This window comes from Cervus canadensis, chromosome 16 (assembly GCF_019320065.1).
Source record: "Cervus canadensis isolate Bull #8, Minnesota chromosome 16, ASM1932006v1, whole genome shotgun sequence".
Classification (NCBI taxonomy): Eukaryota; Metazoa; Chordata; class Mammalia; order Artiodactyla; family Cervidae; genus Cervus; species Cervus canadensis.
Genome location: NC_057401.1, coordinates 1,766,896 through 1,794,540, shown reverse-complemented (window position 1 = coordinate 1,794,540; position 27,645 = coordinate 1,766,896). Strand labels below are relative to the sequence as shown.

General features: G+C 52.1%; 2 protein-coding genes across 2 annotated transcripts in view; both read right to left on the bottom strand.

The window, feature by feature from the left end:
* Positions 1-5,698: 5,698 nt before the first annotated feature.
* Positions 5,699-9,590, bottom strand: FOXI1 (forkhead box I1). The gene is made up of 2 exons (XM_043488898.1): positions 8,986-9,590; positions 5,699-7,342 (listed from the first exon to the last, which is right to left on the bottom strand). Exons 1-2 carry the CDS (start codon positions 9,560-9,562, stop codon positions 6,780-6,782), a joined length of 1,140 nt encoding a protein of 379 aa, XP_043344833.1. The 5' UTR covers positions 9,563-9,590; the 3' UTR covers positions 5,699-6,779.
* A 9,621-nt stretch (positions 9,591-19,211) lies between these two features.
* DOCK2 (dedicator of cytokinesis 2) overlaps positions 19,212-27,645 on the bottom strand; it is a 468,222-nt gene continuing 459,788 nt past the window's right edge. The window contains 5 exon segments of the mRNA XM_043488772.1: positions 19,212-19,791; positions 20,794-20,936; positions 22,482-22,602; positions 23,611-23,782; positions 24,597-24,724. Coding sequence (XP_043344707.1) covers positions 19,729-19,791; positions 20,794-20,936; positions 22,482-22,602; positions 23,611-23,782; positions 24,597-24,724 — 627 coding nt within the window. The 3' untranslated portion in view covers positions 19,212-19,728.

The window sequence follows — 27,645 nt, the reverse complement described above, 5'->3', positions numbered from 1 at the left end:
AGAGACATGGAGAACATGTAGACACCAAGATGGGAAAAGCGGGTGGGAGGAATGGGGAAAAGTGGGTGGGATGAATGGGGAAACTGGGATTGACATACATACGCAACTTTTTTTTTTTTCAAACAGACTTATGTATTTTAAAGAAATTAGGAAGCAAAAATAGACTTTAATAATGTTTATCCAGAATTTAATCATTTCTGATGTTCCTCATTCCTTTTGAAAGATTTGGGTTTCCAATACTATCATCTCCCTTCAGTGTGAACAATTTCCTTGAGTTTAGGTCTGCAGGTTATAAATTCTCTTCAGTTCAGTTTAGTTCAGTCGATCACTCATGTCTGACTCTTTGTGACCCCATGGACTGCAGCAAGCCAGGCCTCCCTGTCCATCACCAACTCCTGGAGTTTACTCAAACTCATGTCCATTGAGTCAGTGATGCCATCCAATCATCTCATCCTCTGTCATCCCCTTCTCCTTCCGCCTTCTATCTTTCCCAGCATCTGGGTCTTTTCAAATGAGTCAGTTCTTTGCATCAGGTAGCCAAAGTATTGGAGTTTCAGCTCCAGCATCAATCTTTCCAATGAATATTCAGGACTGATTTTCTTTAGGATGGACTGGTTGGATCTCCTTGCAGTCCAAGAGACTCTCAAGAGTCCTCTCCAACACCATGATTCAAAAGCATCAATTCTTTGGTGCTCAGCTTTCTTTACAGTCCAACTCTCACATCCACACATGACTACTGGAAAAACCACAACTTTGGCTAGACGGACCTTTGTTGGCAAAGTAATGTCTCTGCTTTTTAATATGCTGTCTAGGTTGGTCATAGCCTTTCTTCCAAGGAGCAAGCATCTTTTAATTTCATGGCTGCAGTCACCATCTTCAGTGCTTTTGGAGCCCAAAAAAGTAAAGTCTCTTACTGTTTCCATTGTTTCCCCATCTATTTCCCATGAAGTGATGGGACTGGAGGCCATGATGGTAGTTTTCTGAATGTTGAGTTTTAAGCCAACTTTTTCACTCCCCTCTTTCACTTTCATCAAGAGGCTCTTTAGTTCTTTTTTACTTTCTGCCATTAGGGTGGTGTCATCTGCATATCTGAGGTTATTGATATTTCTCCCAGCAATCTTTATTCCAGCTTGTGCTTCATCTAGCCCAGCGTTTCTCATGATGTACTCTGTATATAAGTTAAATAGGCAGGGTGACAACATACAGCCATGACGGACTCCTTTCCTAATTTGGAACCAGTCTGTTGTTCCATGTCCAGTTCTAACTGTTGCTTCCTGACCTACATACAGATTTCTCAGGAGGCAGGTCAGGTGGTCTGGTACGGCCATCTCTTGAAGAATTTTTTACAGTTTGTTGAGATCCACACAGTCAAAGTCTTCGGCGTAGTCAATAAAGCAGAAGTAGATGTTTTTCTGGAACTCTCTTGCTTTTTCAATGATCCAATGAATGTTGGCAACTTGACGTCTGATTCCTCTGCCTTTTCTAAATCCAGCTTGAACATCTGGAAGTTCATGGTTCACGAACCGTTGAAGCCTCACTTGGAGAATTTTGAACATTACTTTGCTAATATGTGAGATGAGTGCAATTGTGTGGTAATTTGAGCATTCTTTGGCATTGCCTTTTTTAGGGATTGGAATGAAAACGGACATTTTCCAGTCCTGTGGCCACTGCTGAATTTTCCAAATTTGCTGGCATATTGAGTGCAGCACTTTCACAGCATCAAGTTTTAGGATTTGAAATAACTCAACTGGAATTCCATCACATCCACTAGCTTTGTTCTTAGTGATACTTCCTAAGGCCCACCTGACTTCGCATTCCAGGATGCCTGGCTCTAGGTGAGTGGTCACACCATCGTGATTATATGGGTCGTGAATAACTTTTTTGTATCTTTTTTGAATACACAATTCTTTTGTGTATTCTTGCCACCTCTTTGTAATATCTTCTGCTTCTGTTAGGTCCATACCATTTTTGTCCTTTATTGTGCCCATCTTTGCATGAAATATTCCCTTGGTATCTCTAATTTTCTTGAAAAGATCTCGTCTTTCCCATTCTGTTGTTTTCCTCTACTTCTTTGCATTGATCACTGAGGAAGCCTTTCTTGTCTCTCCTTGCTATTCTTCGGGACTCTGCATTCAAATGGGTATATCTTTCCTTTTCTCCTTTGCCTTTCACTTCTCTTCTTTTCACAGCTATTTGTAAGGTCTCCTCAGACAGCCATTTTGCATTTCTTTTTCTTGGGGATGGTCTTGATCCCTGCCTCCTGCACAGTGTCATGAACCTCCGTCCATAGTTCTTCAGGCACTCTGTCTATCAGATCTAATCCCTTTATTTCTCACTTCTCTTAGTTTCCTTTATTTTTGGACATTGACATATATACACTACCATGTATAAAATAGATAGCTGATGAGAACCTACTGTATAGCTCAGGAAACTTAGTGCTCTGTGGTGACGGAAAGAAAACACAAAACAGAGGCTATAGATACACATATGTGTGTGTGTGTGTGTGTGTATATGTACACACGTATAGCTGATTGGCTTTGTTGTACAGCAGAAATTAAAACAACATTGTAAAGCAAATATACCCCAATAAAAATTAATTTCAAAGACGCCCCATTTTTCTCTGATAATATTCCTGGACTTCTGGTCTATTTTATCCGATAGTACCATCTGCTTCTTGTGTTTGCCCTTTTCATTCACTGACGTTTCACCCTCCCGGGTCCTCTCTGCTTAAAGCCTGTCTCCTATAGACAGCGTAGAGTTGAGTTCTCCTCTTTTATTAACCCCACAAATCTCTGCCGTTTTGTTGCAATGTTCAGTTCATTAACCGCTGATATAGTTACTGATGTGACTGGATTTAGATCTACTATTTTATCTTTCCTCTTCTGTTTGCTTAAGTTTTTCAGGTGTTTTGCAGTTTCTGTATTTATAGAATTATTTGAATATTTTTAAAGGCTCCATTTCAGTTTATCTATCGGCATTTTATTCCCAATTCTTTGCATTATTTTGCATTATTTGCTCTAGAGATTATAACAACTTCCTTAACTTTCCTTAACAGTCTATTTAGAATTAAGGTTGTACCGCTTTTCAAAATATGCAGAAAAAAACCCTTGCACTTATATAGATCCATTTACCACAAAACCCTATTCCTTACAGTAAAGTTCCCATTTGAAAATCTGTATACACCTACATACATTTTAGACTATACAAGACAACGTTACAGTTTTTTTTTTCAAACAGTCTTGGGTGTTTTAAATAAATTAGGAAGAGAAAAAAGACTTTAATGATATTTACCCAGAATTTTTATCATTTCTGATGTTCCTAATTCCTTTTGAAAGATTTGAGTTTCCAGTACTATCATTTCCCTTCAGTCTGAACAATTTCCTCGAGTTTAGGTCTGCAGGTGATAAATTCCCTTAGTTTCCTTTTATTGGGAAATTCTTTGTGTTAGTTCATTTCAACTGTCCTTTAGCTCCTGTCTCACCTCCTCCATGCAGCCTTCCTGGGATCTCTAGCACCCAGGAAGCCCGGTTCTCTTTCATCCGCGTTGGAGGGCGTGTCTTTAACGTAGAGCCAAATTGTAGGAGGCTGAGAAGTCCACAGTCCACCCGCAGGATTGAGTGTTTGTGCATGACCAGTCCTCTTTCATCTCTCCCTCGTTCCCTTACCCTCTCTTTCTTCCTTCCCTCCCTCTCTCCAGATCCCATTTCTTCTCAGAGGAAGAGAACCCAAAGAGGGCAAGAAGCAGCATGCAGCCGCTGCCTGGGGAGACCCCTGACTGAGGGGGTCTCCCTCAATCCCCAGCAGTGTCCCCAGCAGCGCACACTGCCCTCCGTGAACTGCCGGTGCTGCTGCCAGGAGCGCCGCCGTCACGGACAGGAGTCGCCAGCGCCCTGCAGACGCTGCCTTTGCTGCCGTGCCCGTTACCCTCTGGGCTGGGAGGGAGGGGGCTGAGGGCTGTGGTCCTCGGTCCTCAGCAGCCGCCTCCCTCCCGGGGGCCAGGCTGGGCTCTGTTTGGGCCCCTTCACAGGCGGGGCCTTGCCCAGACTGCACAACTCGCAGACCCATCGTAGGGGAGGAGACAGGCTGCAAGTGCGGGCCTGGAGCTTATTCTTGGAGACCACAGTTTGTTTGGGCATATTTGGTGGCAGTGGGCTCTAGCGTGATGAAGCATCCTAGTCTGGGCTTCAGGGACCTGCATTCCAACTCTGCCTCTGACTCCATCTCCCTGGAGACATTTGTGGAGTCTCTGCCTCTCCCAGTCTCTAGGGCCCATTATCTTGAGCAAGGGGTCAGCTTGTTCCAAGTGTTTATTTTTCATGGTCTGAAACTGTATCCCTTCCCTTTACCTCCTCACCAGGACTGCCTTTGCCTCTCCTGCCAGGAGGATTCTGGCTATCTGTGGAAAAGGATTCCCCAAGAAAAATATGAGAGGTTTTTAAGGAGGCCAGCTTTTCCCTAACTTCATTTTTCCTGGTTTGCTCACTCATGGTAAGCCCAGGCCTCCCCAGCACCAGGTGCAGCAGAGAAGTTTCAGCCATGGCATCGATGGGTCTGTACTGAACCCTGGCTGTGGGTCCTTGATCAACTACAGAATCGCTCTAAGGCTGTTTTCTTACCTATACAATGGAGACAATAGTGTTGATTGCAGTGGGCTATCTGGAGGATTAAATGCAATAAGGCAGTTCAAGTCCTAACACAGTGCGTGTCACAGAGTAAACCTACAATGAATACTTTCATTATTATTATCATCAACAGCATTATTTACCACCTCCTCTAACTCTAGGCCTCCCCAGCAGCTCAGACAGTAAAAGAATCTGCCTGCAGCGCAGGAGACCCAGGTTGGATCCCTGGGTTGGGAAGATCCCCTAGAGAAGGGAATGGCAACCCACTCCAGTATTCTTGCCTAGAGAATTCCATGGACAGAGGAGCCTGGCGGGCTACAGCCCATGGGGTTACAGAGTCCAGACATGACTGAGCAACGAACACTTTCTCTTACTCCAGGGAAAGACCGCCTCCCAGAGTCTGAGAGAGCAGCTTGGCATGGCCTGATGCACGCACAGCTGAGGAGGTCTCTCCAACTAGAAGACCCCCAGCTTCTGTGCACGAGTCCTCTAGCGGTCAACTGTCCAGGCACCCAAGTGGCTTGCCAGGGTCTATCTATGTGCGCTGTTGTGGGAGTTCAAAAGCTGCCTCTGCATAGCACGTGGCCCAGCGCCTGCCTGCAGCCCCCAGTGAGCTGCAGCCGACGGGACCGTGGTCACTGCCGCCAGGGAGCCGCCTCTGAGCTGCGCTACAGCGTGATGAGATGCGGGCTCAGGAGACACGGGCAGGAACTAATGGGCCGAGGACCTGAGGAAATTTGCCCGACCACTCTGACCCTCAACTTTCTTGTCTGTGTGGTGATGGGGTTGGTTCCACTCCCTGCACGGGGCTGTTGGGGGTGGAGTTACGTGGTCACAATGCAGGGGTGATGATTGCATGAGCTGTAACCACAGGGCAGATCGTGTGTCCCACAAGCTCCCCTCCCTTTTTGAGGAGCTCTGTCCTGTCCCTCGGTCAGCATGGAGGAGGGAAAGAGACTGATAGCTGTGCTTTCTCCACCTTCTGCCCCCAGAGCCTTTAGCTCCAGGCTGCGCTTGGCTCCACGCGGAGTCAGCTCAACAGACAGGAAAGCTCACAAGGAAGGGACACACGTAGATTTTTTTTTTTTTAATTAAAAAGAACATAAGAAAACAGAATCACTTCCCAGGGTGCGCTGTGATGCGGCATCACTGGTATGTAAAGCATGCACAAAAACAGGAAAAAGATCCCACGAGCTGCCTGCGTAGACCCCTCTGTGGCAGTCTGAAGCCCCTCCTGGGCTATGAGAAAGGAATCACTGATTCACCCTTGTTTTTCTTGGAAGACTCAGCCACCTCCAGCTCACTGGTCCATGACGTGCACACAGGAAGTTGGGCTTTACAAGATTTTGCCAGTGGGCAGAGCAGGGGTGGGAGTTTGGGGTGCATACTCCTCCCTTCCCTGCCCGGCTCCTGGTCTCTGGGGCTGGGGAGGCAATCTGCCTCTGTGGGGGGAGGCTAGACACACAGGCCAGCAGGGGCAGGGATCTGGGCTCCCCCCTTGAGCAGGAGCAAAAGGAGTGTTGGCAGGTAAGTTGGGGGCTGCCACAGAATAAAGACTTGGACCAAGATGAGATGTACCCAGGGCTGGTAACTAAATGTGATGGCTGGCTAGCAGGCAGTGGAGAGATTTTGATGTGTTTGCCATCATCACCTCGTCACACTGACTTTCCTTGTCTGCTCAACCAATCCCTCCATTCCTGCCTCTGTTGGCCCAAACTTTGAGGGGAGACACCAGAACCTGTACCTGACCCCCTGCTCCACCACTTCCTAGTTTGTATGACTCTGGAAAAGTGACTTAACTCCCTTGAGCCTCAGTTTTCTCATCTGTTCAATGGGTAGATTCATATGACCCTCACAAGGTGGTTGGAAATAGGAAGTGAAATCATACCTTCAAAGAACCTCATACAGCACCCAGCACAGAAGTGCTCAATAAATGGCCAGGTTGGTTACTGTCATGCAGGTACCAACATTCCCACTGCAAAGTTGGTTGGGTTGTGTGGGTGGATATGTGATACACTCAAGGTTTATACAACGTTCCAGGAAACAGATGAATTCCTCTGAGCCTCCTGTGTGTGTCTGGCCGATTAGAGGTCTGGAGTACTGGCATGGAGGACCCCCGGCATGTCCATCTGGCCTGGCTCAGGAGCTGCTCCGTTTCTAGACCTCAGTGCCCTCCCTGGGGTAGAGGACACTGTTCGTGTTGACGCTCCCGTAGAAGGGAGGGTTGAATTGGTTGAGGACAGAGCCCCCGTAGCCCAGAGCATTGCTGGGCATGGCGCTGGCCCACTCACCCCCGCCCACAGGGCTGCTGATGTTGGTGAGGGGGGTGTAGGAGCTGAAGCTCAGTGAGTTCTGCCCCATCTTGTCAGCGGGCTCCAGGCTCAGTCCCGGCGTGGTGGCCGCGGGGCGGCCCAGGGGACTCGGCCCGCTCACATAGGCTGACATGGTCGAGAGGAAGCTGCTGAGGCATGGGGTGCCTGGCGGGGGCGGCGTTGGCCGCTTCTCCGGGGAGCCGGTGGGGCCTGGTGCAGCGCCGTCCACGATGTCCTGGGCCTCTGCAGTCTCGGGGCTGCCTGCCAGGAGCCCAGCCTCCGTTTTCTCTGGGGCCAGGGAGCCCGTGCTGGAGGAGACGTCTGATTTTCTCTTCCTCTTCCTGCGGAAATTTCCGTTGTCGAACATCTTCTCACAGTTGGGGTCCAGGGTCCAATAGTTCCCTTTGCCTGGCACAGGGGCGGGAGAGGGTAAGTACAGAGATGGAGCCAATACCCTGCTCCCGTTCCTCCCTGTCTGTCAGACGCTAAGACCAAAGGTAACAGACGCAGAAAGGCAGAGAAGACAGGAATGCCGCAAACTCACCATGCATCACATCACACGCATCTTTCCTCAAGCACCCACCTCACACCTTGGCACTCTCGGAGTGCAGAGTGAGAGGCCTGAGCCACGAAGGAGTTTACTGTGTGGGCTCTTCTAGAGATGCAAGTACTGGGGCCAAGGTGAGGGGGGGCTTCTTCCATTGCTGATGGGAAAGAGAACCCAGGGAGAAACAGAGGGCTTCCTGAAGGTCCTGAGCATGAACTCCGAGGGTGGACTTGAGTCCCAGCTTCAGATGGGGGACCTGGGGTGAGCCTGGGTTTCCTAGTCTGAGAAGTGGGCCCACTGGGCCTGCCCCTTCTTCCTCAGGTTGGCTGTGAGAGAGGGCTAATGCTAGACATGTGAAAGGGGCTTTGTCCCCGGGAGGGACAATCTGCACCCTGCCTGCCACATCTCTCAGCCTAAGGGTGAGGCCAGCCATTGGATAGAACGCTCGCGTTCCTCTGTAGGACCAACAGTCCTGCCGTCACAACCCTCAGAGTGGGTGGGAGTGGGTTTCCTCTGAGAGGTATGCTGGCGTCCTATGGTGTGATGGGAGTGCACTTTAATTCTGGGAAATGGATACATGAGTATTTAATATATTACTCTCTGTCCATCTCTATGGGCTTCCCTGGTGGCTTAGATGGTAAAGAATCCATCTGTGATGCAAGAAACCTGGGTTTGATTCCTGGGTTGGGAAGATCCCTTGGAGAAGGAAGATCACCGGGAGAAGTAATCTTGGCAGGAAAATGCCATGGGCAGAGGAGCCTGGTGGGCTATAGTCCACGGGGTCATAAAGAGCCTCACATGACTGAGTGACTAAGCACACACATTTCTAAGTTCTAGAAACTGCTCCTTATAAAGGAACAGCTCACACCCTGGTGTGAGAGGGGCCTCCATTCAGACACTTGCTCCCACGGTCACATCCTTCTGTATCACCCTAGGCAGGGGGCTTCACCTCTGGCTGTTATTTTCCTCAACCGATAAAATGAGGATAATAAGAGCCACCCTGCAGGGCTTGATTAAAGGAGGCGATGTAGCCAAGGCAGGCAGGCGGCGTAATGTGGCCCCGAGCGGTTGTCCCACGGATGTCTGGTCCCTCCCGGGGGCCCGGAGTGCACAAGGCCTGGTGTATTCCAGCAGTCACCACCCCTGCCCCCACAGGAGTCTCCGCCCGCTGGATGCTGGGGTCTGAACCAATGGTCACATGGAGCTTGTGTCAGCACCAAACACCTCGTGTGCATCACCTCATGAGCCCACTGCCCACAAGCCTGGCAGGCTGACTATTATCCTGGCCCCGTGTTTCAGATGGGAAAAGCGAGGCTCAGAGGTCACTCAGAGGCCAGCGGCACATCTGCCTGCAGGGTCCACCTTTGGAGCGGACTCCTTCTGCCCACCGCCCCTCCACCCCCGGCCTCGGGGTGGGGCAGGATCCCTGCAGGGCTCCCTAGAATGGGGTGTCGGGAGGACTGAGCCTGCCTCGGGGACGGCCCCACACCCACAGCCCCCTTACCCGGGTCGTCCTCGTCGCGGGGCACCTTCTTGAAGCAGTCGTTGAGAGACAGGTTGTGGCGGATGGAGTTCTGCCAGCCGGCCTTGCTCTTGTTGTAGAAGGGGAAGTTGTCGGCCACGTACTGGTAGATCTGGCTGAGGGTGAGGCGCTTGTCGGGCGCCCCGTGGATGGCCATGGCGATGAGCGCCGAGTAGGAGTAGGGCGGCCGCACCAGCTTCATCAGCTCCTCCTGCGAGGGGAGCGGCAGCCAGCCCAGGTCGCCGGCCCCCAGCGTGGGCACGCCGGCGGGCAGCAGCTGCCTCTGCACACCGCCGTAGGCCTGGGGCAGGAAGGGGCTGCTGCCTGGCAGGTAGGGTGGCGGGGTCACGGCTGGCCCGTTGAGCCAGAGGTAGGGGTTGGGGGCGGCCCCGTACTCCCCGCCACCCTCGAAGGAGGGGGGCCGCTGCGGGCTGGGCGCGCCCTGGGGGTGGAAGAAGTTCTCGTAGTAAAGGTTCATCTCGGGGGGCTCCTGGCCGAGGCTGGGGAACTGGGGGCTGCAGCGGGGAGGGGAGGGCACTGGGAGGTCGAAGGAGCTCATGCTGGGCCGGGCTGGCCGCCGCCACCTGCCAGGGAGCTGGCCCTGCCAGGTGCGGGCAGGCCCCGCTTATACCGGCCGGCCCCACCCCGGGGCGTCGCCGCCGGCCCGCCCCGCCCTCCTCCCCCGGTGGCCCGAGGGCCCTTCCCCGCGGCCACGGCCACGGCGGGCCCGAAGGACACGCTCGGCTGGCTTCCCGGCTGCTAGCAGCGAGGACACGGGCGCCCCTCTGCCTCCTTCCCTCTCTTTCCTTCCTTCTCCTGCTGTCTCCCCTGTCTCCTCATCACCTGGCCGCTGCTCCTCCTCCTGTCTGTCTGTCTCTGCTGCCCTTTCCCCTTTCTCTCCTTCTGAACTGTCTGCCCTCCCGCTTTCCTGGGCTGTCCTGCATCCTCTCAGCAAATCACCCTTGGTTCCTCCCCTTCTCTCTGGCATGGAGCTGTCCGCGTTTCCCTGCCTGGCAGTCCCTCAGTCTCTCTGAGCTTGTTTCCAGGTCTTTCTACCTCCGTCTCCTTCCCCTCAAGTTCTCACCGTCTCTGCTTCTCCCCTGCTTCCTTTCCTCTCCGTGTCTGTCTGTCTGTCTGACATCATCTCTGTGTCTCTTCCCCTTTCCCTCCGTCTCCCTCTTCTTCGCATCCTGACCCCTCACCCAGACTGGAGGAGACACTTCATCAGAAGCCACAGTCTGAGGTTTTTTGAAGTGAAGACACGTTTTCTGGAGTTTCCAGGAGAGAAGCTGGCCCTGGAGAATCAGAAGAGCCTCTGGCCAGGTTCAAAAAGGGCAGTCAATTATGGGTGACCTCCCTACACACACACAGACACAGACTTACACACACACACAGGCAGAGAAAAGGCAAGCAGGCAGAGAAAGACCTGGGGATTCTCCCAGAGTGGCAGCAAGGCTCATAAAAATAACAAAAGGAAGAGTGTATGAATGGGACCACAGGAGAAAGTGGGAGAGAACGTGTATTCTCCTGGTTTCTTTCTGGCTGCAGGGACGAAGCAGGCTCTGGTTCCTTATCTGATCCAAGTCCTTTCGTGTTTTGGCTTGCAGAGTCCCCCAGGACCCGGGGGCTGAGGCCAGGAGGAGAACTCTGTTTGGGCCACTCTTCTTCCCCAGCCTGCTCCGCCTCGGGCTCCAGAAGCAGGGGCCCCGTCCGCAATGGTTCCTCTGCGCCTCGTGGTCGGTCCGTCCACCTCCCTGGGCTTCGTTCTCCATCCAGTGCTTGAAGGGGACTTGTCTCAGCTGCCCCTTCATCCCGGGGCAGGCCCTCAGTTTGGGGAGTGAGTGGGTCCCCCTTCTCAGAGCGCAAGGATCTGCCCCTGAGCAGGTTCTAGCAGCACCTGGAGACTTCTCTCTGGGGTCAGAAACGCGAGAAAAGCTCATGTCGATCTCTCTGGTCACCAGCTCCCTCTGGCCCTCCTGCCTCTATATCCTTCTCCACTTTCAACTTCGTCTCACTTCCTGCAGACCCCATATGTCTTTAAGGCCAAAGAGAAAGCTGCTTTACTTGTTTGCTTTCTCTTTTCTGGTGGTGCCAGGGCTTTCTCCAGCTGTGGTGAGGGGCTGTTCTCGTTGCGGAGTGCGGGCTCCAGAGCGCAGGCTCAGAGGCTGCAGCTCAGGGGCTCAGGGGCCTGCAGCACGTGGAATCTTCCTGGACCAGGGACCGAACCCGAGTCCCCCGCCTCGGCCAGTGGCTTCTTAACTCCTGAATCCCCAGGGAAGCCCGTAGAAGGCTGCTTTCTGCCCCAGCCGCAGGGTCCTCCCTCTCCTCCACATCGGGTTCACTCGGAAAACCTAAATACCATCGAGTGAATCTCATTATCGACATCTTGGTGCCCAGGGGATGATTTGGGTGCCTGAGTGGGATAGGTCCTTCAGGGCTTGAGGAACCGCTTGTCCCCACCTTGGACAGTGAATGAGGTGTGGGTCAGAAAGGGCCTGATTGACCAGGCGAGGCTTGGGAGCAGCACCTTTGTCCTTTCTTTCTGGAGAGCAAAGAGAAGGAGGCCGCAATTTTGCTTAGAGTTTCCCTACCAGGCTTGCTGAGGGCAAGGCCCTGAGTTTTTAAAGGACAGTCACACTGGAGCCCACTAATACAGACCCAAAGCCTGGCAATGAGCCTGGCGGCCACTTCTGATCATTCATCCTGCAGAATTAAACAGAGCAAGAATTACCACCACAGCATTACTTATAGTTGTAACAAACTGTAACTAACCTGAATGTCCAACCATAGGGGATTGGTTTTTTAAAAAAACTGAGTATTTTCTGAATGATGAAATAATATGCAGCTATGAAAAATAGTGACATGGAAAATATTACATTCTAATAATTGGGAAAACAGGCTGCAAAATAGTATGATTTTTTTTGCAAAAATACATATTATACATGTACATGAACTATGTAAATATAAACATCAATCTGTCGATTATCATTTCAAGATAGGGAATTAGATGTTATTTTGTTGTTGCTTTCTGTAGTTCCTAATTTACATGATTAGAGAAAGGCAAGCACACAGGTGACTTGCTTTGGAGGTTACATACAGAAGGCCAGCATAGGCGCTGGAGGAGAGATACTGCAGGCCCCGGCGCTGAGGCCAGAAGGATCTGGGTTCAAATCCAGCCTCGCCACTGAATACCTGTGCAGCCTTGACACGTGATTTAACTTTCCTCGGCCTCAGTTTTTCCAGGTAAGAATGGGAGCAATGCCATGGGTTCATGTGGCTGCTGTGAGCATTCTATGACATAATCAACGTAAGTTGTTTCACACAGTGCAAAGAGATGCCCTCAAATTTTACTTATTATATAAAAAGTCAATGTACACTTGATACGTACAATTCAACACTGAGTTTGCTACCTTTCGAGCTGTTTTCTCAGCAGTGTGTGGGCTGGAGGATGGTGTGGCCGGTGGGGATTTACGGTGAAGCAATGAAGGGTGGAATACTTGGTGGAGATACCAACTCTACAGCCAGATCCCGCCATCGGCAACTGATGGTCAGAGGGACCCCGGGGCGCGTGACAAGCTCACGGTTGAGCTGGGTTTGGAGCCTGTCTCCCAACCCCTTAGTCCACCCTTTGCCTGTTGCTGCGTCTCCTTCCTTAGAGATGTTTTTGAGGAATACTCACCTGAGTCTCCCCCTCGCACCTGTGCCCCGGTTCCTTTCCCGGGAAATCAGAGGAAGACGGGCATGTTACAAGGCCTCCCCCACACAGAGGCGCTGGCCCAGGCGTCCGGTGGCCAAGGAGCCAGCCTCTGGCGCCCTCCCGTACCCCGCCAGGGGCCAGGCCTTCAGGCCCGGGGCCCTCAGCTCAGCCCCAGAGTCCTCATGCCTGACTCCACAAGCCCTGCCTCAGCCCTCAGGAGGGAAGCAGGAGCTGCCTGTAGGACTCTGGGGGGTAGGGGGGAGGTTTGGGGCTACATCTGGGAAGCCCCCATCAACCCATCCTAGGGCTTCTGGAAAAAGAGTCAAGCGTCTCTACAAACAGTGGTCCTTTTGAAGATGAAATTATTTTAGGCTTTTTGAATTTCCCCAGAGGCGGAAATCCAAGCCTGAGAAGATACGGCTGCCATGCTTCAGCGAAAACAGTAAAAGGTTGGACAGGCAGGGCCTGAACCATCCAGGGATGCAGAGCTGCAGTTTGCATATTGTGACATATTTGCATATTGTGACATATTTGCACGTTGTGACATATTTGCATATTACATATCCAGAGGGAGGCCACGTATTCTGAACCCCAGATTGAGATATTTGGGACAAGGCAATAGGACATGAAAAACTTGGACTCTGAAGTTGGGTGAAGCTGGGTTCAAATCCCTGACTTGCTGTTTGTTAACTGGGTGATCTTGACCACGTTTCTTGATCTCCCAAGGCCTCAGTTTGCTTATCTATTAAATGGAGCTGCACACAGAACCTGCCTCATATGGATTTTGCATGAAAAACAGCGTGAATAACTGAGGCCCAGGGGGCGGGGGGGTCTGAACCCGCATCACAGGGCAGGGCAGGGAGCAGGCTCAGGCTCCAGAGCCGGGCTTTTGGGTCTCAATCCTGATGCCACTCCGTAGGCACGGTAACATCTCAGAGAGCAGCCGATTGTTCTGGGCCTCAGTGTCCTCATCTGTAAAGTGGGGAAAGGCAACCCCCACCCCCCCACCCCAGGGTTCCGAGGACTACGTGCGGGGCACATAGAACTTGCTGGGTGAATGTGAGCGCTTGTCAGGGGCTAGGGAGCCTGAGGGTGAGGGGAGAGGCCCCTGGTCCAGCAGCTGGGACTACACGACCCTCACCCCTTAGACCTCCCTACCTCCTCTGGATTCCTCTTTCACAGGCTTGGCTTCTAGGGTTCTGCTCCTTTCTGCACATAAAACACAACAGTTCCTGAGTTCCAGGGCTTCTGGGAGCCTGACGGTGAGGATTGGGGAATGGGGAATGGGCTTCCGGCCTAAACCCTGTGCTGCAGTTTCCTCATCTATAAAATGGGGACAAGAGATCAGTGTTCCGCCAGGGCAGTGAGCTGCTTTCTCCGGGCCTGCTGTCCCGTCCCGCAGCAGTGTTCACCGGCGCTGTGTCGCAGAGCACTCTGGGGTTTGCCATTGCTGGCTTCTCTGCCCCCGCCCGAGCAGGAGCTTCTGACTCCAAGTAGGAGTCTGGCTCCATGCTGGTCCCGTCTCTGCAGCTCTGGCTCTGGTGAGCGTGAGGCTGGGAAAACATGGGCCAACACCGCCCTCTGGTGGCCATCTATTTAAAAGCAGGGAGCCGAGCGCAGAGACTGGGTGACCTGTCGGGTCAACGGCCCAGGGTTTCTGAGCCCTTTAAATAAAGAAAAGGGTTCACAGGACCAGCAACAGCTTCAAAGAGGAAACATGCCCCCAACTCTGGAAAAAAACACTTTAAATCTACTGCGAAAGAAATAGTGAGAACTGGGTTGGCAATGGGGCAAAATGCCTTAGAAGGCAGCTGAGGCGGCGGAGGTGGGGGGAGCAGTTGGACTGATCTGGATTCAGATTTGACTCCTCCAGTTATATTTCCTGAGTGCCTTGCTGTGGTTTAATTTCTGAGTCTCCGTTTGTTTATATGAAAAATGAGCATAACCAGGGTTACCTCCCTCAAAGAGCCGTTGCAAGAACTGAATGAGATAATATAGGAAATGCCTCTCAAGGGATGCTTGGCAATACTAGTTCATTCTTTCGCTTATTAGAAGACACTAACCAACTGTCTCCACAGCAGTAGTTCTGGGTGCGTGTGCAGGACACTGTCGGAGTCACACAGTGTGGAGGCTTACAACTTCCTGATTTTCCCATCTCTATGCAGTGTCTGCAGTTTCAATTACTTATAATTTTTAAATCAGCTCTCAATTTCCGTTTTTTTAGCTAAATAAATTTAAAGATAAGTTCCATATGATTTATGGGAATGGTTTATCAGAAATCAGTACCATTTGCCATAAATAAAATAGGGAGAATTGGCATTTTTTAGAGCTCACATCCTACTGGGCACAGCCCGAATCCTTACCTTGTCATCTCATCCAGTCCTCACCACAATTTTGCTTTTTTGGGGGGGTGTACTATAATTATCCCCATTTGATAGATGAGGAAACAGGCAGTACCAACCTGAGCTTGCTCACTCTTTGCTAGGATATGAGATCAGCAGGTCTTAGAGAGGTGATGAAACACACCAGCCAAGGACTTTCTCCATGGAGAAGGCAAAAGCATTGAAGAGAATTGAAAAGGGAGTGATTTTTCTCATCATGTGTGTGACAGGCAGAATAATGACTCCTCTCCAATAATGATTTCCAAATCTCCAGAGTCTGTGAATTCTTCCAAGATAAAAGGGACTTTACAGAAGTGATTAAGTGAGGACCAGGGAGAGTGATTGTCCTGGATGACCCAGGTGGGCCCAGTGTAATCAGAAGTGTTCTTCTAAGAGGGAGACGGGGGAGATTTAGTCACAGAGCAGGAGGTGTACCAGCAGAGTCAGAGACTGGAACCATATGGCCACAAGCCAGGGAATGCCGAAAGAATGCCTTGTCACCTTTAGAAGCTGGGAGAGGCAAAGAAGCAGGAGCCAGGGGGGCCTCCACAAGGAACTATCTTGTGTGTTTGTGTTAGTTGATAGTCGTACCTGACTCTGCGACCGCACGGACTGTAGCCCACCAAGCTCCTCTGTCCTTGGGATTCTCTAGGCAAGAATACTGGGGTGGGTAGCCATGCCCTTCTCCAGGGGATCTTCCCAACCCAGGGATGGAACCTGGGTCTCCTGCTGTGCAGGCAGATTCTTTACCATCTGAGTCACCAGGGAAGCCTAACCATCATTTTGATTTTGACCCCAAGACTGGTTTAGGATTTCTGACCTCAAGAACAGTAGTAGACAAGTTTGTGTTGTTTTAAGCCACTAAGCTTGTAATCGTTTGTGACACCAGCAACAGGAAGCTAGTGTAAATGTACGGGAAGCTGTGACCGCATCCACTGGACATCCCCTCTGGTATCACCAGTGGCCTTTGTGCTCCACCTGGAAACAGTCTTCTCAACAAGGAGTCCCCTACCCCCGACCTCCTCCCCCATCTCTGGGGGAAGGACACCAGTTGGGGGCAGCGGCTCTGGCTGGGCTGGGTCACTCATTCCTTTTCCACTCAGGACTCCGCGGGCTCTGTTGGCCGCTCTAGGCCTCAGTTTCTCCGTCTAGCAGATGGGGGGCAAAGCTGTGTCGTTTTCCAGGTCCTGCTCAGGTCTCGCCTATGGATCCCTCCTATGGGGCTTATTAAAATGCAGTCTTCCCAGGCCTGTGCCCCAGAGACTCTGACGTGTGAGGCCCACGTGGCGCTGGGCATAGCCCTCTTCAGGAGCCCCAGTGCACACCCAGCTTAGGGAGCCAGTGGGCTGGGAATCAGGTCATGGCCTGCCTACCATCCTTTGGAATCATGCCACTAGACAGCCTGCGCCTCGGAGCCCAGAACATAAAGTCTCCGCTCTACCATTTCCAAGTTGGTTGACTGACGCAGGGCAAGTCCTTGTGCCTCTTGGGCCTGTTTCCTTAACTTAAATTGAGACCGATAATAGCCTGTACTTCAGAGGGGGGTTGTGAGAGTTCAATAGTTACTAAGTGCAAATTGCCAAGAGCAGTGCCTGGCACATACTAGGTACTCAAGTGTGTTGCCTCTCAAAGTATCAGCTGCCTGGCCTGGCATTCCAGGCCCAGCCTGCACCGGGCTGAGCTCTCCTGTCCCACGGTCCCCTCGGGTTTCGGCCACGTGGCCATCACGTGGTCATCATGTGACTGCTGGCGGCACCTGCCTCTCCTCTCCACCGGGACCGCTCTGCCTCACTTTCATCCCGCCGGGAAGACTGCCTCCACGGCTGGACCCTCCCACCTGGCCCGCTTTGCTGTGGCGCCCACAGCCTCCAGAGGGAGGGGATGGCGCTTTCTCCAGAGCTTTGGACCAAGCACGTCACGCTCGTGATGGGGAGAACAGGCTGTGAGTGCTCATCTTTGCTGTGGTCTGTGCTGTAGAAGTCGGGGCCACAGCAGTGACTCCCCCATGCGTCCCTGTAAATCAGAAATCAGCTCTCACAGTTCTTTTTTTTAACTTAATGAATTTATTTTAAAGATCCAGAATCAGTCTGCCAATGCAGGGGACACAGGTTTGACCCCTGGTCCAGGAAGGTTCCGCATGTTGTGGGGCACCTAGGCCTGTGGCCACAGCTACCGAGCCTGCACGCCCTGGCGTCCATTCCAAAGCAAGAGACGCTGCCGCTCCTAGAGGTAGCTCCCATTTGCTGCACTAGAGAAAACCTGCTTGCAGCAATGAAGACCCAGCACAGTGAAAAAAAATTTAAAAAAAAATCAGCTGACGCCCGTGTGGCTGGCCCGGGGATCACCTGCTCTCATCTCTTCATCCCATGGTCAAGGCCGGTGTCAGCATGCTCACTCAGGGTCCAGCTGGATAGACCTTCATGTGACGCATTCTGAAGGCAGATCCTAAGACCCCTGGAAACCACACCTACTCAGGTGTAAATGTGGTCACTTAACAAAACTAGGCAACACCTGTTCATGGAAATCTAACGCTTTCCCAAGTATTACTTTGGTGTAATTTTACATTGGTGTAAATTTTAGATTTTTTTATTATATGTAACACCAAATATGTTATTTGTGTTTAATTTTAAATTCTTTTTAAGGTTTGTGTGAATTTGGGGAGTCTGCCACTGGGACGTATTTTTCATAAAATCTACTTCCTTTCCCCCCAATTTTATAAATAGTAAAAAATAACCAAATCCAACTATCTTAAGAATTTTCCCATTAAAGTCATTAAGAGTTAAGTCTAAGAAAAACAGTACGGTTAGTCGTGCTCATTATTATGAGAGTTTGGGTTCATCGCTCCGATCACTGTAAGGGTTATTTATTATGGACGGCTCAGTGAACAGCAGACACTGGTATTTTGTGGAAGTCTTCTTCGCGGTACCTGCTTGTGGGTTTGCTGCAGTGCCAGCTCTTGTCTTTCCTGCTCTCTGTCCTGACCCCCCGCCCCACCTGTCACAGGGATCCCTCTGTCCCTCACCTGACCTCCTCTTCCTTCCTAAGTCCGCCTCTGGCAAAATCCTATGAAAAACTGGCTTTGGGGCTGGCCCTTGTCTCTCCTGAAACCCTTGTTATCACACCCTGAAATGTCTCTCATTCTGGGTCCCACCATGCCAAAGGTCTTCCATTACACGGTATCTGCTTCTCCACCTGCCGCTCACAGGTGTGAAGCCATGAAGATGCTCAGGCTGGCCCAGTCCCTCAGCTCCTCAGGGACCCTCCTCTGCTCACACGCACGTCCCTGCCCCTTCGGAAAGTGAATCCAGCCTGACTCCAAAGCTCTGGGCGCTGTCTCACCTCAGGGCATTCACGGCAGCCTGACCCCCATTACCACGAGGACAGAGCTTGGTGGAGGCCTTGTTGAGGAGAGAAGCTGGACCAGACAGCAGGGCGGGTCTTGGAGAGGGGAGGTGGTGGCTACAGGAAAGGACTGGGTGGACACAGGCCACAGACGGCCTGGACGTGAAGGCGTCCAAGATGCAGCACCAGGTAGAAGCTCACTTCCGGCCCAGCTGCTGGTGTTCATTCATTCGTTTATCTTTGGCAGTGTCGGGTCCTAGGTGCAGTGTGCAGGATCTTCTATTGTGGTGCACGGGCTTCTCTCTAGTTGGGGCGCCCAAGCTGAGTAACTGCATCACGTGGGCTTAGCTGCCCCATGGCAGGTGGGATCTTAGTTCCCCGACCAGGGATTGAACCATGTCCCCTGCATTGGAAGGCGGTCTCTCAACCACTGGGCCACCAGGGAAGTCCCCAGATAGCGGTTTGATCCCTCTGTTCCATGTACCAAGCGTGTGGTCTTAGCTCACATCATGTCTCTGTGCCTTGGTTTCTTCATCTAGATAATAACGTAAAGTAGAAAACCGTTAACCAAAAACAAAATATATTTAAATGAATGGAATTCTTGGAGAAGATTCCTGGGGGTGGTATGAACAAGGTAGGCAGATTTTCACTGGGATGGGCTGGAGCCAGGTTTCATAACATCACTGGAGGCCCTGGGCCTGCCTGTCTCCTAAGCGTCCCCAGGCGGTCCCAGTCCAGTCCTGGGCCTGAGGCGTTCGGTTGATGGATCTATGCACTGAGGCTTGCTGGAGTCACGGAATCGTTTTTATTGTCAGTAAGAAAGAGCAACACTTTGGAGATGGTCAGCTAGAAAAGAGACTGGTTGTATTAAAAATGTAAAGTACAAAACTGTTAACCAAAAATAAAATAAAAGAATATTTAAGAGCTGTTCTGTTAAGTGCTAGGACTTAGAAAATGAAACACACACACAAAAATATAGCTCCTTATATCTAATAAACTGGGTTGTAAAAACACATGCCCAGGATGATGGGGAGATACTCTGGGAGAAGGCATCCTTGGTGGTTCCTTGTGTGGCTAAGAATCCAAACGGGGCATGGTCACCCAGCACCTGGGTGAGTGGCCCTGGTGATGCTGGGTCTACCACCAGTGACAGTGGGGCCCGGAGCAGCCCACTCTCTCTGTGTGAGTGCAGGCCACTGATGGATGGGCTCCCCTCTCTTTGAGGCATCAATGTCCCACTGCCTGTCTCCAATTCCAGAAACCCCCATCCCCGTCTCCCCAGGCACAGCCGTGGTCAGCAGCATCTCACAGGTCGGTGGACATGGAGTCGGAGGTCGGCTTGCCTTCTTCTGCAGGTTTGCCAGCCAGCTGCATGGGAAAAGAGGATAAACAGACACAGCCCGAGATGGGGTTCCCATGAGCCCCAAAGCAGGGCTCCCCGTCCCCCTCAGAAAGGCCCCTGAGCTGACCCCTGCCAGAGCCCATTGGGCCTGAGCGGCTGTGACCTCGGCTGACGTGACAGAAAGGCTGGGCCCTCAGTGGTGAGACCTCAGGCTTTGCTGTTTCTGGGACCATGTGAACTCAGGCGGGTTGCTTACCCCACTTCGTGAGCCCGATAAGACCCCCGAAGGGATCGCGGAAGGTCAAACGGGATCATGTTTGGAAAGGGCCTAGCCTGGGGCCTGACTCCAGGCACACTCACAGGGGACGTGCGATTACTACAGCCACGGAGTTTGGCTTTAATGGCATCCTGAGGATCAAACTGCTGGGGTGCCTCCCTTCATCTGGCGCAGACTGACAAGCAACAACGGGAGACAGGACTTGAAACGTCAGGGTTTGGAAACTAACTTTTAAATAGGATTCTGCCATGTAAGTTGAATAGGAAAGTTCTTCCAAAAGAATTAAAAAGCAGTTTTAGCTGCCCAGGACAGCTGGCTGCCGTGGCTCTGACAGGAGCAACAGAGGACAACTCAGGCAGAGGAGAGCTACAGGTCCTGAGTTCCCAGGAGCCCGGCGCCGCCTGACACATTCCTGCCGCCCCGCGGGGCCCATCCTGCTCCGGGGCGCCCCCTGGAGCCCACAAGGAGAACGGCACTCTGGGCCTCTCTGGCCTCGTCCGCACCCTGGGGGCCCTGCCCCCTCCCTGGAGGGGACCCCAGCGGCAGCACACTCATGCACACCCCACACAGGTCCCCCTCCCTGGAGGGGACCCCAGCGGTAGCACACGCATGCGCGCACCCCGCACAGGTCCCCCTCCCTGGAGGGGATCCCGGCGGTAGCCCGCGCACGCGCACACCCCACACAGGTCCCCGTCTCCTCCTCCGCCCGCGAAGCCCTCTTCCCTTCCTCCTCCCACAGCCCGGGGCTCACCATTGTCTTGAAGAACTGGTTCACTTTCTTCCTCTTGAGCGTCTTCTTGTCGCCGTCTGACAGAGGCAGGAAGGTCTGGCTGAGGCGGGGGGATGCGCTGGCCTCGTCCGTCCCAGGCACGCCGACCACCGAGAGCGTGAGGGCTGCAGGGGAGCCGAGAGCCGCCGTGAGGGCTGGGCGCAGGGAGGGCGACCGGGGGCGGGTGGGAGCCAAGCGGGGCAGAGACAGGGTCCCCGGGGGGGCCGGCCGCGGGGCAGGCGGGAGCCGTGTGCGTCCCAGGGCCGCGGAGGCCGTCCCTCCGCTTCGCGGAGCCCTGCCTGACCCCGCAGACAAGGGCCTGCGTCCTGGTTCCATCAAGGCCTCATCCAAGAGTTTCTGGGCTGGAAACAGGGGCCCAGGGCTGGGGGGAGGCCCCGGCCACCGGAGCCTTCACTTCTTCATGAGCAGGCCCTCTGCCCACGTCAGGGAGACAGTATGGGCGCACGCGTGTCTTCCGACACCGAGAGCGCGGAGTTCCTTGTGGGGAGAGCCTCTCCGGTCAAGGTGTCATCTGGTGGCTGAGGCTCCCCAGCTTGGAGCCACAAAGGCTGCTCTGATCCTTGGCTTTGGCCTCGGGAACGTGGGGGTAAGAGCACAGAGCTCAAGGGAGTTGTAGGCCTGCTGAGGGGACGGGAGTGGAACCACTCTGGAGGCATCCTGCCCAGGCCCTGGGCACCAGTGGAGGCACCTTTCCTGGGGCCTCCACTACTCAGGGAACCGCCCAAGCAGGAGTCAGACATTCTCCAAGCCTCAGCGTCCTCATCCGTACAGTGGGGCTAATCACACGACCTATGTCACAGGTTTGAGAGGAGGCTTAAAGCAGCGGTCCCCAACCTTTTTGGCACCAGACACCAGTTTCATGGGAGACGCTTTTTCCACGGAGTTTTCGGGGGGAATTGTTCAGGTAGTAACACAAGCGATGAGAGGCAGCAGATGAAGCTTTACTCACTTGCCTGCCGCTGACCTCCCACTTGTGGCCTGTTTGTAACAGGCTGCAGACTGCTTGGGGCTTGGGGACCCCTGGCTGAAATGAAACAACGAAGGAGGAGCATTCGGCACGGAGCCTGGCGCAGAGCGGCTGACACTTGAGACTCGCCATGTGCCAGATAGAGTGCTCTCGAGCTGGCCGCATCCCCAGTTAGGGCCCCGGGTCCCCATCTGTGAGTTAGCAAAGGCCTTCTATATGTTGCTGATGTCCTCACCAGACAATCAATGAGTGATGGGGAGAAACTGAAGCATCTGTGCATCGAACACTCTGCAACTGTAAGATGTGATGGCAATTTTTGTAAGTTCTGGAAATAGTCTTCCAGGCCCCAAAAGGAAACACAGGACTGAGAGACTTACCAGGCACAGACTTCCGGTCCCTGGAAGGGCCTGGCTAGCTGAGAACCCAGGCCCACTTGGCGTGACATATGGATTCTCACTGAATCCTGAGGTTCAGAGTGACCTCTGGTCCTCAGGTCCAGGCCTCTCCCCACTGCCCCAGCCCTGGGCAGAGCCTCTTGGGATGGCGTCACCCACTGGCGTACCATGAGCGGGGCCAACTTCCTCCAGCGTGCTTAGCTGATTTTGCTCTGTAGTTGCAGCTCCCACCCATCCTCACCCCTGGCACCTCTATACCCCCCGTGCTGCTGGTGGAGGGCACATACCTGGGATGGTGGGCATGGATTGACTGGCAAAGCTCATCTGAGAGAGGATGGATGCCCTGGGGGCGACGGCCATGTGCTCCGAAAGGTTGGTGTCACTCATGAACTCATGCTTCCTGGAGAGCTGGACCAATACATCACGCACACGTGTACACACACACACACACACACAGGCTAAGCATGACACAGTTCTAGGCTCTGAAAAATCAGTGGTAAGGGATTGGCATGGCTTCTAGAGGCTCAGCCTAAAGTCCATTTATTCTGCTTTGTGTCACTCTACGTCAATCTACACCAGAGGCTGCATTCTTTACAACTGTGGTTGTATACACAGTTACAAGCTGCACGTACTATGCAACTGTGGTGGTGGCATTCATTTAGACTATGGTGTGAATGATGCCCCTGGAATTATGAAACACTGTCTTACCTCCAGCCTCCTCGCCCTGGCAGGGATAGTCTCTGAGGCCTACTGAGAAGTTTGGGGACAATTCTTTCGTCACTGGAAGGGATCTCAGCTGGCCCCTGCCCTTTTGTCTGGCAGCCCTCCCTTACCAGAAGGCTAAATCCCTCTTCCTATTCCAGGCTCCCAGAATGCTTTCAACAAACCTCTCTCTTGGGGGGAAGTTGGGGTTGAACCCAGGGCTGTCTGGCACTATCATATTAAATAGTTATTAGTTTATAAGACAAAAATTCTCCAAGTCAGGGCAGTGAGAATTTCAGCTCTGCATGCCCAGCTGGGCTCTGGGTCCACGGGAGGAGCTTAGGGGAGTCTGAGATGTCAGTGGTTAGACTGGCCCTGTGGTTGGGGACAGAGAGCTGAGAGGTAGAAACACCGGGGCCAGCCTGGGAGGGTGGCTCTCCCACACAGTGCTGGACCAGGAGGCTACTGCCCAGTCTTACAGAGTCTTGTGCAATGGTAGGAAGGACACAGTGACAGACTGGGTCAAATTCCACTCTGTCACATCCAGGCTGCTGGGGCGCCAACCAGCACGTCACCTCCCCTCAGATGCCTCATCTGTAACCCCATCTCACTATGAGGCTTGAGCAAGCCACGTCTCAGAGCCCCCAGCTCTGTGCTGGACGTGCAGGGGAGATCTGCCTGTGGCATCAACAGGATCCTGCCCTGGCCACTCACCCGCTTTAGGTCTGATTCTGCTGATGGCTTCTCGTCTGCGAACACCACACTGCTCCTCTTGGCTCTCTTCTTGGACCTCCGCAGCTTGACCTCAGGCAGAGTGCTCCCTGGGGAGATGGGTTCCTCCTGCTCCACTTTTGGAGTCTTGGGATGTGCTATTTCCAGGTCGAAGCTGAATGGCAACAAGGACAGCAGTAGAACTTTAGTGGAACTGTCTTACAGGGACCCAGGCTGACCTGTCATTACAGGGCCAGGGGGTAGATCAGCTCATCTGGCAGAGTTTGGGGAGCTGCTTAATTTGCAAACACTCCAAATACAGGGTAAAATAAAATGGAAGGCAGTGAGCCATAAGACTGGTGACAGGAAGAGAAAACTGGTTAAAAATATGGATCTGGATTTCAATCTATGCCACTTTTGAGCTGAATGACTTTGGGCAAATCACTCAACCTCTCTGAGGCATGATTGTCTTTTATTAAATGGGGTGTTTGCAGCAATGTTGCAGAGCAGCCAAGAGATGAGATCCAGGAGCCCTTAGCACAATCTCCTGGGGAGTGCGCCATCACAGGATCTTGGCAGTGCAGTAGCTGAGCTGGGCTGGGTGGAGCAGAGGGCTCAGGGAGGTGGGAGGGCAGAGACTCCGAGCGGCTGAGCAGGGAGACCTGCACAGAGGTGCGGGCAGGTACAGGAGGAGGAGCTGGGGGGAGCAGATGAGGAGCCCGGCTGGCTGGTGGAGACTGCCGCGCGCTGTGGGCGAGTTCTGCAGGGCGCTCAGGAAAAGCCACATTCCTCTCCGGGCCTCAGCTGACCCTCTAGCAAGGGCACTGAGCCTTACAGGGTGGCTGCGAGAGTTCTAGGTGAGGGAAGGCTTTGGGAGAGATGGGCAGGAAGGTGGAGCGGAAAGCCCTGGGGCAGAAAAGGCAGAGAGGCTGTGCTCGGGGGCCGGGCTGGGGCAGGGCTGCAGGGGGCCGCCTGGGGCAGGCACTGACCTCTCGGAGGTGGCCTTGCTGGGCGTGCTGCAGTCCGAGTTCAGGGAAGCCATGGAGATGATGGACATCTGCCTGTAGGAGCGCAGCATGGACCGGGGCCGACCCACACGCCTGTCCTCGAAGTCGGGCTGCGGGGGCAGGGGGCACAGAGCAGGGGGTGAGCAGGCAGGCCTGATGTTGGGGCGGGGCACTGGGGTAAGGTGCCCGCCACAGTCCTGCTCCCTTTCTCCTCCACCTGGGCTGGTGGAGCTGTGGGCAGAGCAGCGCATGAGGACAGAAACTTTCCGGCTGGCTGAGCCTCTGGGTGGTTGTTTAATAAAGAGTTCGTTAGGCCTTTACTCCTGGTTCCTGATAGGTGATGTCCAAATCCTTAAAATTTCCCCTCTGACACAAATGTCTCTGTTTTCCACCCCTTTTACACTGAGGGGGAGACCGAGGATGGGGGCTGGCCATACAGACCAACCTTGTGATTACAGGGCTGGTTCTCCAAGCCAGATGTCAGCTCGGCATCCGGGGAGAGAAGGGGAACTGGAGATGGATTTCAGTTAGATGGCCCAGGATTCATTCAGTCATGCCTATGTAATGAAGCCCCAATAAAAACTCCAGACGCTTAGGCTAAGGTGAGCTTTCCTGGCTAGTAATCAAACATGGATGTCCCAATAGGATAAATATTGACTATGCCAAAGCCCTTGACTGTGTGGGTCACAACAAACTATGGAAAATTTTTAAAGAGATGGGATATCAAACCACCTGACCTGCCTCCTGAGAAATCTGTATGCAGGTCAGGAAGCAACAGTTAGAACTGGACATGGAACAACAGACTGGTTCCAAATCAGGAAAGGAGTATGTCATGGCTGTATGTTGTCACCCTGCCTATTTAACTTATATGTAGAGTACATCATGAGAAACACTGGGCTGGATGAAGCACAAGCTGGGGAATCAAGATTGCCAGGAGAAATATCAATAACCTTAGATATGCAGATGACACCACCCTTATGGCAGAAAGTGAAGAAGAACTAAAGAGCCTCTTGATGAAAGTGAAAGAGGAGAGTGAAAAAGTTGGCTTAAAACTCAACATTCAGAAAACTAAGATCATGGCATCCGGTCCCATCACTTCAAGGCAAATAGATGGGCAAACAGTGGAAACAGTGAGAGACTTTATTTTGGGGGGCTCCAAAATCACTGCAGATGGTGACTGTAGCCATGAAATTAAAAGACGCTTGCTCCTTGGAAGAAAAGTTATGACCAACCTAGACAGCATTTTAAAAAGTAGAGACATTACTTTGCCAACAAAGGTCCATCTAGTCAAAGCTTTGGTTTTTTCCAGTAGTCATGTATGGATGTGAGAGTTGGACTATAAAGAAAGCTGAGCACCAAAGAATTGATGCTTTTGAACTGTGGTGTTGGAGGATTCAGGATTCAGTACAGTTCAGTCACTCAGTCATGTCCGACTCTTTGCAACCACTGAACTGCAGCACACCAGGCTTCCCTGTCCTTCACCATCTCCCGGAGTTTGCTGATACTCATGTCCATTGAGTTGATGATGTCATCCAACCATCTCATCCTCTGTCATCCCCCTCTCCTCCTGCCTTCAATCTTTCCCAGCATCAGGGTCTTTCCCAATGAGTTGGTTCTTCGCATCAGGTGGCCAAAGTACTAGAGTTTCAGCTTCAACATCAGTCCTTCCAATGAATATTCAGGGTTGATTTCTTACAGGATGGACTGGTTTGATCTCCTTGCTGTCCAAGGGACTCTCAAGAGTCTTCTCCAACACCACAGTTCAATAGCATCAATTATTTGGTGCTCAGCCTTCTTTTTGGTCCAACTCTCATATCTGTACATGACTACTGGAAAAACCATAGCTTTAATTAGATGGAACTTTGCTGGCAAAGTGATATCTCTGCTTTTCAATACGCTGTCTAGGTTGGTTATAACTTTTCTTCCAAGGAGCAAGCGTCTTTTAATTTCATGACTGCAGTCACTCTCTGCAGTGATTTTGGAACCCAAGAAAATAACATCTGTCACTGTTTCCATTGTTTCTCCATCTATTTGCCATGAAGTGATGGGACCAGATGCCATGATCTTAGTTTTTCGAATGTTGAGTTTTAAGCCAGCTTTTTCACTCTCCTTTTTCAACTTCATCAAGAGGCTCTTTAGTTCCTCTTCACTTTTTGGCCATTAGAGTGGTGTCATCTGCACATCTGAGGTTATGGATAACCTATGTATATTCTTTGGTGTAATTTAAATCATTGCTAGATTACTTATAATACCCAATACAATGTAAATGCTATATTAGTAGTTGTAAATATAAACATGAGGTTAATAGTTGTCAGCATAGTAGATTCAAATTTTGATTTTTGGAACTTTCTGGATTCTTTTCCCCAAATATTTTTGATCCTCCCTTGGTTAAATCTGCAAATAGAGAACCCATGGATATGGAGGGAGGGCTACTTCTTGAGTTCTGTGAAATTATCTGACCTGAAGGGGTGGTGAGAATCTCCAAACCTATAACCAGCTAGTCAGAGGTGCAGGGAACCCTGGTGTCTTGGTGAGGGTGTCTTGTGGAGGACTCTGCCCATAACCTAAGAATGTGGTTGCCATCAGAACTGCATTGGGTATCACACAGACAGTGTTGGAAAAGGCAGCCTGTGTCATGGAAAAACTGCTGGCCTGAAGACAAGAGACCTGAGTTCACCCGTGTGCTTTCTAGTATCTCACTTCCTGTCTCTGGGCCTCAGTTTTCCCATCTGTAAAATCAGGGGGTTGGACCAGATGGCCTCTGAGAGACTACACAGCCTTGATGTTTTATGATGAAACTTTCTGGAGAAGAGATAAAAGAAGAGGTTCTGTGAGCACCAGGCCAATGCCCTCCTGAGGACACAGAGCTTGTTAGTGGCTGAAAGTGCTGGCTTTGGAGGCCGTCAGAGCCACGTGCAAATTCTGAGCCTCACTTATTTGTTCTATGTTGTTGTCATTAAGTCACTAAGTCCCGACCCTTTGCAACCCTGTGGACTGTAGCCCACCAGGCTCTTCTGTCCGTGATATTTCT